This window comes from Trichomonas vaginalis, chromosome IV (assembly GCF_026262505.1).
Source record: "Trichomonas vaginalis G3 chromosome IV, whole genome shotgun sequence".
Lineage (NCBI taxonomy): Eukaryota > Parabasalia > Trichomonadida > Trichomonadidae > Trichomonas > Trichomonas vaginalis.
In genome coordinates, this window is record NC_067206.1 from 963,527 (window position 1) to 978,966 (window position 15,440).

At 34.4% G+C, this 15,440-nt stretch overlaps 8 protein-coding genes and 4 pseudogenes across 12 annotated transcripts, besides 2 other annotated features; 8 read left to right on the forward strand and 4 right to left on the reverse strand.

Annotated features, from left to right (window-relative positions):
- TVAGG3_0005670 (armadillo (ARM) repeat-containing protein family) lies at positions 1 to 1,482 on the reverse strand (the record flags this gene model as incomplete). The annotated part of the gene is made up of 1 exon (XM_051219757.1): positions 1 to 1,482. One exon carries the CDS (start codon positions 1,480 to 1,482, stop codon positions 1 to 3), a length of 1,482 nt encoding a protein of 493 aa, XP_051104743.1.
- Positions 1,483 to 2,829: 1,347 nt separating this feature from the next.
- Positions 2,830 to 2,925: a terminal%2Cinverted (terminal inverted repeat of Maverick-3 transposon ID:TVAGG3_0005680).
- Positions 2,830 to 15,440: part of a mobile genetic element that runs on past the window's edge.
- Positions 5,510 to 5,718, forward strand: TVAGG3_0005690 (annotated as a pseudogene). Its single transcript has one exon. A coding segment is annotated over exon 1 (209 nt).
- Positions 7,317 to 7,669, forward strand: TVAGG3_0005700 (annotated as a pseudogene). Its single transcript has one exon. A coding segment is annotated over exon 1 (353 nt).
- TVAGG3_0005710 (protein of unknown function, DUF4106 family) lies at positions 8,514 to 8,924 on the forward strand (the record flags this gene model as incomplete). Its single annotated transcript, XM_051219758.1, has 1 exon — positions 8,514 to 8,924. The coding sequence occupies one exon, from the start codon at positions 8,514 to 8,516 to the stop codon at positions 8,922 to 8,924; it is 411 nt and encodes a 136-aa protein (XP_051104744.1).
- TVAGG3_0005720 (protein of unknown function, DUF4106 family) lies at positions 9,299 to 9,835 on the forward strand (the record flags this gene model as incomplete). The annotated part of the gene is made up of 1 exon (XM_051219759.1): positions 9,299 to 9,835. One exon carries the CDS (start codon positions 9,299 to 9,301, stop codon positions 9,833 to 9,835), a length of 537 nt encoding a protein of 178 aa, XP_051104745.1.
- Positions 9,840 to 10,619, forward strand: TVAGG3_0005730 (uncharacterized protein; the record flags this gene model as incomplete). Its single annotated transcript, XM_051219760.1, has 1 exon — positions 9,840 to 10,619. One exon carries the CDS (start codon positions 9,840 to 9,842, stop codon positions 10,617 to 10,619), a length of 780 nt encoding a protein of 259 aa, XP_051104746.1.
- Positions 10,648 to 11,519, forward strand: TVAGG3_0005740 (annotated as a pseudogene). The gene has a single exon. A coding segment is annotated over exon 1 (872 nt).
- TVAGG3_0005750 lies at positions 11,949 to 12,193 on the forward strand (annotated as a pseudogene). Its single transcript has one exon. A coding segment is annotated over exon 1 (245 nt).
- Positions 12,355 to 12,798, reverse strand: TVAGG3_0005760 (uncharacterized protein; the record flags this gene model as incomplete). Its single annotated transcript, XM_051219761.1, has 1 exon — positions 12,355 to 12,798. The coding sequence occupies one exon, from the start codon at positions 12,796 to 12,798 to the stop codon at positions 12,355 to 12,357; it is 444 nt and encodes a 147-aa protein (XP_051104747.1).
- On the forward strand, positions 13,015 to 13,710 carry TVAGG3_0005770 (protein of unknown function, DUF4106 family; the record flags this gene model as incomplete). Its single annotated transcript, XM_051219762.1, has 1 exon — positions 13,015 to 13,710. The coding sequence occupies one exon, from the start codon at positions 13,015 to 13,017 to the stop codon at positions 13,708 to 13,710; it is 696 nt and encodes a 231-aa protein (XP_051104748.1).
- On the reverse strand, positions 13,730 to 14,143 carry TVAGG3_0005780 (uncharacterized protein; the record flags this gene model as incomplete). Its single annotated transcript, XM_051219763.1, has 1 exon — positions 13,730 to 14,143. One exon carries the CDS (start codon positions 14,141 to 14,143, stop codon positions 13,730 to 13,732), a length of 414 nt encoding a protein of 137 aa, XP_051104749.1.
- Positions 14,176 to 14,982, reverse strand: TVAGG3_0005790 (KilA, N-terminal/APSES-type HTH, DNA-binding family; the record flags this gene model as incomplete). Its single annotated transcript, XM_051219764.1, has 1 exon — positions 14,176 to 14,982. One exon carries the CDS (start codon positions 14,980 to 14,982, stop codon positions 14,176 to 14,178), a length of 807 nt encoding a protein of 268 aa, XP_051104750.1.

Consider the following 15,440-nt stretch of genomic DNA (forward strand, 5'->3'; position numbering starts at 1 on the left):
TTAAGTACTTTTCGATGACAATTTGTACTTCATTTGGAATTTTGCATTTTGTTTCAGCAAAAGTTTGCAACAGGTTGCTGCGACTTTGTTATCTGATGTATATAAGAACGTGTTGATGACCGATGACCAAAGTTCAGTATCTGTTGTAATTAAAGTCACATTTGTTGAAATTGCCTTTTCTAGAGCGTCATTATCGAAAATAGGGATCATTGCCATGCATATCCAGAACAATGTGTATGTATCTTCTAAAATTTCTGGAGGAATTTTACAAATAAATTCAAAACAGCTTTTTGTTGGTCCAAGAACAATTTTATGGTGTATCTCTGGATGGTTGACAATATCTGTATCATAAGACTCCAACAATGTCGATGGCGGACACGTGGTATTTCTGTTTGTATTTCTAATGTAGAGAGGAATCTGAGTAAAGTTGCCGTAAGAGTTTATCAGGAATTCAAAACAGTATTCCCTTATCTCAGGAGTGATGTAGTCTATCTTAATATACTTCAAAAAGTGGAAAGTCATGGAAATAGAAGCCATTGACTCGCAATACAAGATACATTCATAAGCTATTGGAATAAATGTCTTAAATTCTTCAACATCGAATGATGAAGCGAGAATTGATAATAATTGGAATCTTCTAGCGACAACGAAGTCATCTGACCAGTTAGAAAGTGATATTTTGTACAGCAATGACCCAATTGTCTTATAAGAAGTGATCGTATTCAATGAGTTCATGGCAGCTTCTGATAATTTCGTGTTTGGAGACAAAGAAAAAGAAAGTAATCGATCAACTTCTATTCCGAGTAAAGCAGGAATCATCGATTCAGCAATTCTGTGGTCGATTACCGATATCAAGTTTGAGACCTCCATGTCCTGTACCCAGTTCTTGTTGTTTTTCTTCAGAATGTTCAATAGAACTCGTATGTGTTTGTCACCTTTGTAATATCTAAGGAATGAATTGACACAACTCGCGAATCCTTCGACATATGAACAGTAAACATCATTTTCTGAGTTCTCAAACTGGATGAAGAGGTCAATGGCTTTATCGTAATCAACTGTATCTTGGTTTGCGCTGATGAATTTACCTAAAGCAAGAAGTTGTGCCGATTTTAATGAATCACTTTCTGTTTTGTCTTTGAAAATGTCATCAAGAGATAGAGATAACTGTAGTAAGAGTCTGTTGAAGTGTAACGGAAGAGTTCTAGAACTTACTTCTTTGATTCTGTCGCATATTAAATTGTAATAATCTGTATTCTTGTATTTTTTGAGTAAAATGCTGTAGACTGAACACGCGTATTCAAATTCAAGGAATTTTGGGGGATCTTTTGTAAAATCAGCGAATGCTTGGTCAGCAAAAATTCTTTGACCGTCAACTCCAAATAATTCGAATATTTCGTAGTCTCCGAGTAATACAGGGCCAAGAGCTGATACTGCTTGTATTATCATGTTCTCTGCAAAAAGACTCTTTAGCGTTTGAACCATTTTTTGTTTGTTTAAAAGTACGAGTTGATACACGGAATTGGTGTAAGAAGATGTAATGTTGCCACTACAGCCGAAGTATATTGATCTAAGTAATGCTTGTGGATAAGATATTGGCAATGAAGTCATTAAAGGAATAATATTTGGCAAATATTGGATATATTCAGATGGATCTGACTGGAAATGATCCATCGCTGGTACTTTTATAATGAAATCTTGCATATGAACTGGAGATACGAATTTTGATAAGAAAACAAAAGTGCTAATGATGGCTATTGATGATTTTGGTAATATCTTGCGATTGGATATTGCATTTCCGAATGAAGTTATCATCTCTTTCGGATAAAATATTGTAGTTGTGATCAAAAGTGCACCAAGAACTGAATAACTTGTAACTCTGACATTTGCATTATCATGTTCTGTAAAATTTAAGATTGTTGTTAAGACTGATTGAAGAGAGTCATTTGGATCATTTTGGATAATATTTCTAATCCATTGATAACTCACGATTCTTCTGAATTTACCTAATGCTGTTGTTATCTCAAGTGCATCTTCACTCTTCGATGTATCAAAGTCATGCAAAACTTTAAAGATTGGACAATTTTGCACAACAAAAGACATCGTATTGAAAAAATTCTTTTTTGTGGATTTCATAAAAGATAAAAAAAATTCATGGGAGTTTTGGTCTCAAGGTTCTGAGTTTTAGAGCTAAATACAATGGCATTGAAATGCTAATTAGGAAGAACGATCGTTCATCGTAGCATTTATATGTGGTATTCTCTGATGGAACATTCAGAAAGTTATTCATCAATAGTTATATTAGAATCTGCGAGTATTGGTGAATTCTCATATAGTTGATTCTATTCACAGCATATAGTTCAATTAGACTAACTTTTTAATAGTCCCAAAATATATTTAGTTGAACTAAGACTATATTACCTGTATTTATAAAAGGAATCAATAGAGTAATTACGGCATGTGACAAGTCCATAGTTAAATTAATTCTTCTAGAAATTTGAGAATACATTATATGTTTCTATTGTATTTATTTCATTCATATGTGCATAATTTTAATTGCATAAAGATACAAATTAAAAATAAGAGTATAAATAGAATATTTATACATAGAAAAGAAAAAAATATATGATAACTATATATTTTTGATGTTCTTTGTATAATGGAATGCATTACATGAATTTTTGATCATTTGGAGCTTTAATATATAGCATAATTACATTAGCTTCACGCAAATAAAATGAATGATATTGCTGTCTTGTATAATATGTTAATTAGCAATAAATTTTTCTGCGCAAAATGAAAATTATATTAATCTCTTTGAGATTGGAGTAAAAGAAAAAAAAAAAAAAAAAAAAAAAAAAAGGGAGTGGGGCTTCCAGGCACTTCGTGCCTTCTAGCCCTGAAGATGTTTAGTATAAATGAAGTCTTAGAGGACAAACATGACTATGAGTTTTGATATGACAAGATAGAATATGAGAGAGGTCCTATAAACCGGAGAAAGTGTTATATAAACATCTGTCATATTACTCAGAATATTATACAGAATTCAATAAAAATATATTTTAGGTGAAGAGGTGAGATTTCACCTGTTTTTTCACCTCATTTTTCACCTCTTGAATTTTCATGAATTTCATCGTAAAGACTTTGTCAAGATTTCATCGTAAAGACTTTGTCAAGATTTCATCGTAAAGACTTTGTCAAAACTTCATCGTAAATGTTTTGTCAAGACTTCTTCTTCGTAAATGTTTTGTCAAGACTTCTTCGTAAATGTTTTGTCAAGACTTCTTCGTAAATGTTTTGTCAAGACTTCTTCGTAAATGTTTTGTCAAGACTTCTTCGTAATGAGTGTAAATGACCAAAAATAATGTTTAGGTGAAGAGGTGAGATTTCACCTGTTTTTTCACCTAATTTTTCACCTCGTGAATTTTCATGAATTTTACACCAAAAATAATGTTTAGGTGAAGAGGTGAGATTTCACCTGTTTTTTCACCTAATTTTTCACCCTCTTGAATTTTCATGAAATTTACACCAAAAATAATGTTTAGGTGAAGAGGTGAGATTTCACCTGTTTTTTCACCTCTTTTCTCACCTCTTGAATTTTCATGAAATTTACACCAAAAATAATGTTTAGGTGAAGAGGTGAGATTTCACCTGTTTTTTCACCTAATTTTTCACCCTCTTGAATTTTCATGAAATTTACACCAAAAATATACTACTAGGGTCATTTACGAAGAAATCTCAACAAAGTCTTTACGAAGAAATCTCAACAAAACATAGACAAGAAAGTTCATGAGAAATTAGATGAAGAAGTCTTAACAAAGTCTTTACGAAGAAATTCATGAAAATTCAAGAGGTGAGAAATGAGGTGAAAAAAGAGGTGAAATCTCACCTCTTCACCTAAAATATATTTTTGGGTCATTTACACTCATTTACGAAGAAATCTCAACAAAGTCTTTACGAAGAAGTCACAATAAACATCTGTCAAAAACCGCTTTTTAACTTCACTTAAAATGCCACGTAAGCTACGTAAGAATATACGTAAGAGGAAGAGAGCATTGAAACATCCAATAGTAAAACTGACACCACAACAACAGTTGCAACAACAAATGCTGAATGACCCCACTATGTTGCAACAAATGTCAAGCAATCCTATGCTTTTAAACCGAGTTGTTGGTGCACAGAGTGGAGGTTTAAGAGCGGCACTTTTAGCGAAAATGGCAGGCTATGGTGGAGCTGCAGACGGAACAGCCTATAACCCTCAAAGTCAAATGAATTTGAGTTCACTCAAAAATCAAATAACAGATGTCAAAAAGTCAAACATAGACATACAGAAGCAAATAAGTGAAAACGAAAAGAAACTAGAATATGACAGACACACAAAGAAACTCAATGAGTTAAACGTAGAGAAAAAGAAGAAAGAAGAACAACTGAAAGAACTAAGTACAGAGGAATATGCGAAAAAAAGTGTCAGAAAAAGCAGCAGAAGTAGCAAAAATGGAACAAGATGTTATAAATTTGAAAAACCATACTACTCAATATAAAGTACTGAAAGATGAAGAGATAAAACAAAAAGCCCTGAAGACATATATGGATAGCGATGAGTATAAAAAAGAAGTTGAAGCAAATGTAAAGGCAGAAAAAACTTTTACAGTTGCAAAACCAAACCGTACAGTATGAAAACTTAGCACAAGAAAGTAAAAATAACGACGCAGCCATGCAAAAGGCAATGAAAAGCGCAGAATATATAAAAGCTAATAATGACTGGTTAGATGCCCAAGCCAACGCTAAAGCAGCCCAACTTATAGGGTCAATAAGGACAAAAATACAAGCGGATGAAGACAGTTCAAATGAAGCTTTAACAAATGCTGACTTTAAGAACGCTTTCGAAGCTCTTCATAGTAAGGTGAAACAAGTGAACGACTTCTCATCTGGAAAGAAACTGAAGTCTGAAGGTTTCGACAAAGAGTTAAAAGAAGTAGCACAAAATATGACGAAAATAACAGATGCAGCAACGAGACAGGCAGTTCAAAGTGCCTATGACGCCGTTAGAGCAACTGTTGTGAAAAGTCAAGAAAAAGAGTTACAACAGACCAAAACAGACCTAGTAAATGCTTTCTTAAAAACGAAAAGTCAGGTAGGACATTACGCTGCAGATGGAACATATGTGCCAGCTGGTGGAACTTATGTACCAGCTGGTGGAACTTATATACTAGCTAGTGGAACTTATATACCACCAAACCCTCCAAGAGAAGCACCTGCACCAGGACTACCTAACACATTTACATCGTCACATGGACACAGACACAGGCATGCACCAAAACCAACACAACAACAACAACAACAACCACCTCCACAACCAGCACAACAACCAACAGTTCAAAACACTGCACCACAACCAACAGTTCAAAACACTGCACCACAACCAATAGTTCAAAACACTGCACAGCAACAACCACAAACAGAGCAAGGACATAAAAGAAGTAGAGAACAAGGAAACCAAGAATTCTTAAAAATGCTTAAAGAAGACTATGGTTACCCAGATACTCTTGACTTTAGTGACAGATATAAAGAAGCTATTAGAAAGTTCAAGGAAGGAAATACTGACCCGAACCTATTTAGCTTTATGGCTCAGCACCAAATGGGATATAATTTCAAACCTGGAAAATACAAGCTCGCTAAGGGATATGATTTAATAGCATATCATCCAAATGACATGACTGAATTTACTCCGAGATATTTGGTGTCAGAGCTAAATGACAATTCAACTCTCTTCATGAAACGCGTAAAAAATAGAGACGGAACGAAAGAAGAAAGGTTTATGAGTCCGGATGACTTAGATAGGGAACTTGTTAAAAACGGTCTCGGAATATATGAAATGCCAGCAGATGAGGTACAAGAAACTCCACAGGAAGAAGTTCAGATACAACCAGACATGGAAGAAATAGTTCAGCAACAACAGCTAGAAGAGCCTGAAGGAAACGAACAAGTCCTTCCTTTGGAAACTAACTTCACAGAACTAGATGAAGATTTGGAACAGCCGAAAAATCTTGACCCTCAACAAGAGTATGCGGAGAATATGGAATATTTCCAAGAGTCTAAAAAAATTCGGCTGACATAGTAGAGAATATCGAAAAATGTTTGCCGACATACAAAAGACTCCAACACCAGATGAAAATATTCAGCATAGAATGGAAGCAAAGAAAAGTCACAAATACAACCCTTTTTACTTACGAGCATTTAACGTTCAATCTTCGGATGAAACTCGGTGAAAATAAAAGGTTAAATTTCAAGAAAACATATAGAAATGAAACATTGTTTAAAGTTCATTCAGAACCTAACCAAGATGGAAACAAACCTACTTTTGTTTCTGCAGACGATGGAACTACAATGAGATGGGGTCATAAAGCTAACCCGGATAGGTGGTTCATAAACTTACAACCACAATTCCAAGAAGTTGTAGACGCAATGGAAGTCAATGGTGAACGAGACATAGCTGGTATTTTAAGCGCGGCTTTAATGCCATTGAAAGATATGAAACATGCAGATATTTTGGACCAGTATGAAATGAACATGGCTGATGGAAATATAACACCTGACGTTCTAGAACATTTATCTCAAAGAACTACACAGAACCATAAAGATGGTATATTTGGTGAAGAGTTTAGAAAGAAAGTTAGGGAGAGAGAAGGAAGAGAACCTATTGTACATGACCTTGCAAACGAAAGTTTGCAAAATGTCATAAAAACTTACTTTGCAGACAATGAACCGAGAAGGGATGAATATTTAAGAAAACTCAAATGGACAGTACCAAATGAAATGTTAGTATTGAAAAACATGTTCCTTGACAAAATAAAACCAACTACAGAAATAAATGACGCAAGACTGAAAGATTGGGTAAAAGCTTTCCCATTCACAAAAGATATTATTGGTAACATGGAAAGAAAACCAGAATGGCTACAAAAACATATATTTGGAAACGAGCTTATTCCATATGGACAGGCACTGTTTGAAGAGCTTGAACCGGAAACTCAGGAAAGAGTCATGCAAACAATACGCGACGACTCAAATACAAACTATGACAAAATCTTTCTAGGATATAGGTTACCTGAGATGGGCGACCAGAGCCAAAAGGCAAAAAGGACATGGGAAATTTGCAACATACTAGATGAACATAATGCAAAGATGCAACAACTTCAAGCAGAGGGCAATGAAGGAAAAAGAAGAGTTAAAAACTCAGCCAGGAAGAAAGTAAAGCTTGGTCGGAGTGGGTTCTATTATGACATATAAATCCAACTATTCTATATTTTTACTCATATGAAATGTACGCCGCTCAGAATATAACGCCAACAGTTTTGGATGCTATGAATGGAAATGTTTCCGAATGGTATAACGAATGCGACAATGCCATTAGAAGGTCAGAAATAGTTCCTGGAACTTACGAATATACAACTGCTGTTTCTTATGGAAACGTAGGTGAGTTTGGAGAAGGTTCTTCAACAACAGTAGATATTGCTTGCGACAGGTTTCATATAATTTCTATTGACAACTCTTTCTTATACGTGGAACAAGACATTGAAATAAAACCTTCTGCTGACTTGAGAGGTAAGAAAGGTTGCAATGGAATTTTCTATGTCGGATACCAATATGCTCCAGAAGTTTTCATGGGATATAAGATATATTCTAACTCTGACTTAGTTCAAACAGTAACATGGGCAAACTATGAATGGTTCGCTTTGAGAAACTCAGTACAACCACAAGCTAGAGAACAAACAGACCAGTATGCAACTATTGAGAAAATAAGAAGACTTGACCCTAACGTTCCAGGAGTTTATGTTAACCTTTCTGGTTCAGATGGAAATGCTGTCACTAAAGTAAAACTGAAACTTAGAGTTCCTTTGTCATCTTTCCTCATCTTCAGGTTTTTAAGATACTTGCCAAACTGGGCAGGAAAAATTTCTATTGAACTTACTCCAAGCAAAAATAACTTAGTCATTGCACCAACACAAGACCCATTCACTATTACAGAAGTAGTGGGAACAAATAAAATGTCATTCGCCGACTTTTGCAAAGACAAAGTTGACTTAGACTTTGGTTTCTCAAACCTCAACACTGAAGTAAACTATTATTTCAATGCTGCTGGAACTGCTTGGGACCCAGTTAAGTTCACATGCGAAAAGTTTGAATGCAAGAGAATAGAAAGCAGACTTGCAGTCTATATGTTGGACCCAGATATTTCAAATGCTTTAGCTGCCAAATATATTGCAGTTCCACTTATGTTCCCTATACACCAAATATCTGTCAAAGACTTTGCAGGTGAAGTTGGAAACCAAAGTGCTGACCCAGGTGCAAGAACAGATATTGCTTTAACAACTGCAATGAAACATGCAGATACTCTGTTTGTACTGTTCAGACGAACTATAAATGACTATTCTTGTTTCTACAACCCTGGTATTAAATATCATATAAACATAGATGGCAAATATTATCCAAGAGAAGAATATTCTACAGTTGAGGATATGAGGTCATACAACTTGACATTAGATGCTATGAACTTTAACAACAACTTCACAACAACCATTAACCCTGAAATGCAAAGTTCTATTATGCCATATGTGAAAGTATGGACTCATACAGGAGGTCAAAAAACTCAATATACAAATGGAGACCGTTCAAACTTTTGGCTTGGCATTCCATTTGCTGACTCAGAAGACTTTATGGGTGGTATTTCAACTGTTGGTACAGTTCAAATACAATATACTGGTGACAGAGACGGTCCAGATGAACTGAGAGCAAAGAAGTTTACAAAACCAATAGCACTTTTCACGGAAGATGCTCTTTTGAAGATTCGTTCGATGAAACCTGCTGGGGCTCCTCAGATTGGCATAACGACAGCTTCCATCGAGCAGATTTTGGCAGCAGGTCAGTAAGTTGTTCTTGAACTGACTTCTCTCCGTCAAATATTGACAGTACGCCAGTTTTGATATAATATTGTATTAAAAACTTTCCTTTAGAAATATCGTCAGTTTTGTTGTTATATTTTGTCAACGTCAAGAACTTTCACCATCTCGGTTATACCAACTTTCTTTGCTTTATGAAAATATTTTGGTTCAGCAAAGACTGCTATTCTATAACATTTTCCATTGTTTGTATAAAGAACTATTCTGTCAATGTATTTGTATTGTTTGTGTGTGTAAACTTTGTTCTGCTTCAATTCGAAGAGATACTCGAATACGTCCATCTTTTTATTCTAAGTAAAATGTCATTTCCGAAAAATAGAAGCGTGAGTGTTTCAAAAGGTTTAATGGCGGTGGCAGATGTGAAGTTAAATTCACCAACTCAAACAAACAGTCAAAGTGTTGTTGTCAATGTCAAAGAAAGAGATGTTGAAGTGGGGAAACCATACGAAGACGAAGATGGTATAACAATAGTTCCTGTAAAAGAACAACCAACATATCCTGAAGTTAGCAGAGACTTAAGTTCTGTTGCAGATATTCGAAATGACTACCAACAACTTAAAGACAAACTTCAAACTCAGGAGAAGATTTGTCAAGCTTTAGGTATAATGTTAAACTTGGTCGAACACAACCCTGTAAAGGTGAACTCATATGTCATTGCACCTCATGAAGTTTTGAAAGAACTATTGAAACTTTTGACAGAGGCAGACGATATAAACATCAAAGAAATAGAACCCGACGTTAGTTGCTGTGGTGTTTCATATAATGTCATTGACAAGATATACGTTATGAAAGGAGGTGAAACGTTGAACTTAAAATATAGTTTCCCAGACGTTATAAAAATATTTGACGACCACAACATTTCATTAAAGTTTGTTTGCTAAGTAAATGGCAGAAGACATAGTGGTTTATACTATTACGACTAAAAACCCTGAGTCATATAATTCTATAACAACAAACTTACAAAGTCCTCAAGGACGATATTGTAAACTAACCTTAAACACAATGACGACTAAAGCCTGTTTTGCTCTTTTGACACCAGAAGACTTTGTTGTTGTGAATGGTAAAAAATACTTCTTTGAAGATACTTACTCAGATATACCACCAACAGGTTTTGTTGACTTATTTAATACTTTAAGGACGGATGTAACATGTGCTGCAACTAGAGCAGGTTTCATTATGTTTGGATGTCCGACTGAGTTTACTATAAACGATATGAGCTATAATACAAAACTTATTTCTGGTTTTTACTACCAACAGTTTCCTATAACAGGAAAAGGTGTCATACAAGGAATGTCTGTTCCATTGACTTTAAGTACACCTATTTTATATATTGTTTCAAACTTAGGTTCAAAGTGCTATTCGAATGTTGACAGAAACTACTATGACCAAAAGATACTCATGCGTATAAACAACACTTTCTCTGCTGGTTTGCCTATTGTTCATTCGAATGCAGAGTTTTCAGCTTTAGTAAACTCAAACACTTTAGCAAACATAAACTTAACCTTAGTTGACGCAAACTTTGTTCCTGTAAAACTTTTATGTCCTATGTATTTGTCAATGACGGCAGAAAGTTTCGAATTGGAAGATGCAACTGGTGAAAGTATTGTACTACAAGAACAACTTCAACAACAAATAGCTCAAGAACAACAAATAGCTCAAGAATAAAAAAAATATTTTTTTTATTCTTATAAAAATGTACAGAATAGATGTTTCAGATTTTTATGACTTCCAAACATTCAGAAATATGTGTCCATTTCGAGACTATAACAAAGCAGTCGAGAATTTGAAACGTTTAGTCATTTATGTTGACTCTGCCCCAGAATGTTATGTCATGAAAGAATGGGATGTTGTCTTTAACAAACCAAGAGCAACAATAGTGTCTGAACAAGAATGTAAACAGAAACTTAAGAAAATAAAAGTTGTACAAGTTGGCATGAAGATGTTAGATGCTTGGGATATCTTATTGTCAAAGTTAGAAGATTTTTCAGTTCGAGGTATAAAGTTCTATACACCTTCTCCAAACTTCTATTCTATCTTCACTGGATATAAATACGAACAAGTAGAATGGAAAGAAAATATTATAGAAGCTTGGTTAGACCATGTCAAAGAAATTATATGCAATGGAAACGAAAAGGTTTATGAGTATATCTTATGTTGGTTTGCAAACATCTTACAACATCCAAGTGCTAAAAATGAAACTGCTCTCATTATAATTGGAAAACAAGGAACTGGTAAGAACACTTTCTTTACAGATATTTTGTGCAAACTGTTAGAAGGTTATTCGAATCCGAATATGACAAACTTAGAAAACATCTGCGGTAAATTTAACTCTTCAATAGAGAATATGAAACTTATAGTATGTAACGAACTTCAAAGTATAGATACAACAAAAGTTTTGAACTCAGATGCTTTGAAGAGTCTTATAACAGACAAAGTTGGAGTTGTTGAAAGAAAATATAAAGACCAAAGAGTTTGTGAAAATGTTGCAAACTTCATTATGGTTTCAAACAATGCTGTTCCGATGAAGTTAGAAAGTTCTGACAGAAGATATGTAGTTGTCAGAACGTCAGATTCTCATATGCAAGATACAGAATATTTTGACGACTTAGCAGAAACTTTGACATCTGACTTTTACAACCACTTGTTCTCATATTTCATGACATTAGATATTTCAAAGTTCAATCCAAGACAAATTCCACATACCGAAGAGAGACAAACATTGTTAGAAGCAAACAAGAGTGTATATGAACTGTTCATAGATGAAACTGACTTTGAGTGTTTAGATGAAAGGTCATTGTACGATTCGTATAAACAATATTGTCAAGAATATGGTTATATGACAGCGTCTAAACGAACATTCTTGGCAAATGTCAAAAGTCTTTTAGATGTTCAGAATGGCGTATATACAAAGAAAAATTTTTCTGAGTAAATTTAAAAAAAATATTTTTTTATCCGATAGAAAAGATGGCAAAATTCATCTCAGTAAACAAGTACATGACAGAAGTCAAAGATAAGTTAGCTCCATTCGCATATTTGAATGTTTACTTCTACCATTTTGAAAAGTCTACATTTGACAAAGTTTGGAACATCGAACCAGTTAAGTTTGCTATTGTGACTAAAAATGGTGCGAAATTTGAAGACTTAGACATAGAAGGTTTGTTAGCAGTCAAAGAAAATTTTGACAGAAGGTTTTCAAACCTTAAAGAAGGCAAAGCATACAAACTTGTTATACCTTATGAACCAAAGAAAGCAGACGACTATGAATATTATGAGTCTAAGATAGTTGAAGTTCAAGGTAAATTGGGTAAAAAGATTTTAGAGTCTAAACCAGTGTTTGCTCCTAAAGAGGAAGAGAACATTGACATTGACCCAGAAATGTTCTAAAAATAAAATTTTATTTTTACATGTCAAATTTCTTTTTCTCTGGTTCAGGTTCTTTCTTCTCTTCTACTTTCTTTTCTTTCTTTTCTCTCTTCTTCTTTTCTGGTGGAGTTATGTCAAACTTCTCAGAACCATATTTTTGTAAAAGTGCTTTGTCATTTAATAGCTCTTCTATTCTGTTTTCTATTTCATTTTCAAGAACAGCGCATGTGTCTTCTTTGCATTCTAAGAAGTTTTGTTGGACTTCATCTCTCCAAGAGGCGTCATCTCTGTCAACAAGTCTGTCATTGACAAATTTTAAGACTTCTCTGCTTAAGGTTTTATGGTTCTTGTCATATTCCCAGAAACAGAACTTTAGAACAAATTCCCCTTTCTTGTTTACACTATGTAAGATTTTATGGTCGACAGATGTTTTGCTGTCGAAAAGCTTGTCTCGAATATAGATAGCGAAATCGCTAGACATTTCCTAAAAGATAAAATTTTTAATTTTTCTAAAAATATGTTAGAAAAAAAGTTTGCTGACATTGACAAGAAATTTGAGAATGTTTTAAACAAGAACAAGAGGAAGTTAGAAAATGCTCAGATAAAACCCATACATGACAAGTTCCTATTTGCTCAGAATGGTATAACAGGTCTAATCGCACCACCTGGGTCGGGTAAGACTTTCACTTATCTTAAAATGGCTGCACAACAACAAGAACTAGATGAGAAGAACCCATTCTATGAGTTAGTTGTTATTTGTAGTACTTCTGGTCAATTTGACCAAACCGTCAATTCGTTCAAAGATATTATAAAGAAGTCTAAGTTAGTATGTATAAAGGATACTGAGTTGTTAGATTGGATAAAGAAGTACCAAAGAAGAGTTTTGAAGTATAATGCTATAAATGAGTATATAAATTCTAAGTTTAAAGACCCAAATGAGGAAATGCAGAGAATATTAGAGAAGAAACACTTCAGAAACAAACAGAAAGAGATAGAATACATTTCGAAGAAATTGCAATCTTACGATTGGAAGACATACCCTCATAGATGTCTTCTTATTTTAGATGACTTTGCTTCTCATCCTTTGCTTAAGAATAGAGAACAAGATATGTGTCGAATTCTTAAGAAGCTCAGACACTTTAACATTTCAGTTGTCATTTGTGTACAGACAGCAAAGAGTTTAAGTAAGGATGTAAAGAGAATACTTACTGACATTGTACTTTTCCCCGGATTGTCCGAAGACGATTTCATGGAACTTATGAAAGAGTCCATGGCAGGTAAGTTTGACAGACATGAACTATGGGAGAAGTATAAAGTCATACAAGACCCTCATACTTCTTTCAGAATTCATATCTACGCAAACAAAGTTCAAATTGTAAAAAGTCAAGCTTGAAAAATGTAAGTGTTTAGTCTTAGTAAGTCTGTTGTGGTGCTGGGGCTGTCGGTTCTTCTGGCTTTGGAAGACATTCAGGAAGAGGAACGTCGGACATTCGTTTGTGTCCTGTCGGAAGGAAGAACTTTTCCTGTTGGAAGGAAGAACTTTTCCTGTTGGAAGGAAAATTTTTTTCTGTTGGAAGGAAAAACTTTTCCTGAAGTTCGACCAAAAAGTTCTCAATTTTCGAAAATTTGAATGGTTTACGGACGGACAACTGGAAAATTTTTTCTTGTCGTCGGGAATTTTTTTTCCAGTTGTCGGGAAATTTTTTTCCAGTTGTCGGGAAGGACTTGGAATGTCGGAAGGAAGAACTTGGAATGTCGGAAGGAAGAACTTGGAATGCCAGAAGGATTTGACAAGCCAATTTACCATCTAGAGCTACCTGAGCCATCTGAAGTCAAGCTTGAAAAATAAATGGTTCATTTACTCTGCTTGTTTGAAGTTGTCAAAATACTCTGTTATTTTTTCTTTCAGTAGCGGTAAGTCTTCTTTGAAGGTAAAAATTGTACAACCTTTCATATCATAGTGTGTTTGAGGTAACGTATCTTGAACTATTTGTTTCACATCTTCATTTGGGGTCATTGAAATCGGTAAGTTTTCGCGATAGAACCAATTTCTGTCAGATTTGTAAATCTTAGCAAGGTCGTAAAAGCTTTTGTTGTTTCTTCTGACTAAATGCAACATAACCATATCTTTATCTTCTTCATTTTCCATCTCTTCAGTATAAATCATATACTTATAGTTCTTTTCCTTTCCTTTTGGTACCGAACGTGGTATTCTTTTCTGAATGCTTTTGTCTTTTGCTTCAAGCTTGTTCTCTAGCTCTTCACGTTCTTGTCTATGAATTTCGTCAAGAAGTTTACAAACATACCATGAATAGCGAGCTGAAGCCCATTGTGCCACAGCATTTACAAGAAGTCTATGAACATAATATCCTTTCAAACAAGGAGCCAAATTCTTGCGATTTTCGAATGGAATCTCTTCCCTCGGTTTTCCGAGGGAAGCAAACATATGAGGAAATTCTTCTAAAAGTTCTTTTGTCTGTTGGTTTTCAAACCAATGATATGCTTGCTTTGTAGAACGAAGAGCATTCAAAATACTTTGCATTTGGTACATATCGTCTTTGACCGAACGAATGAGACGGAGTTGTTTGTTAAACTGAACCCACTCATATTCTTCATTTATAGCTTCATGAACGATAGCAGTTGTTGTGTTCTCTGTTGTTGACATATCTGTCTTTACATACAAAATAAAAAAAATAAATAAAAATAAAACTAACTTTATTTTTTCTATCTTAAGGAAATTCACGAAATTTGGTCATTTTTCAGCAAAAATAATGTTTAGGTGAAGAGGTGACATCTCACCCGTTTTCTCACCTGTTTTCTCACCTCGTGAATTTTCATGATTTCTTCGTATATGTTTTGTCAAGACTTCTTCGTATATGTTTTGTCAAGACTTCTTCGTATATGCTTTGTCAAGACTTCTTCGTAAATGTTTTGTCAAGACTTCATCGTAATGAGCGTAAATCAGACAAAAATATATTTTAGGTGAAGAGGTGACATCTCACCTGTTTTCTCACCTGTTTTCTCACCTCAGTTATTTTTTAAATTTTGTGAAAACTCAACGGTTTGACACATGCCCTAAAAATTATTTTACTCAGAATTTTGTTGCTGAATTCAGCAAAAAAT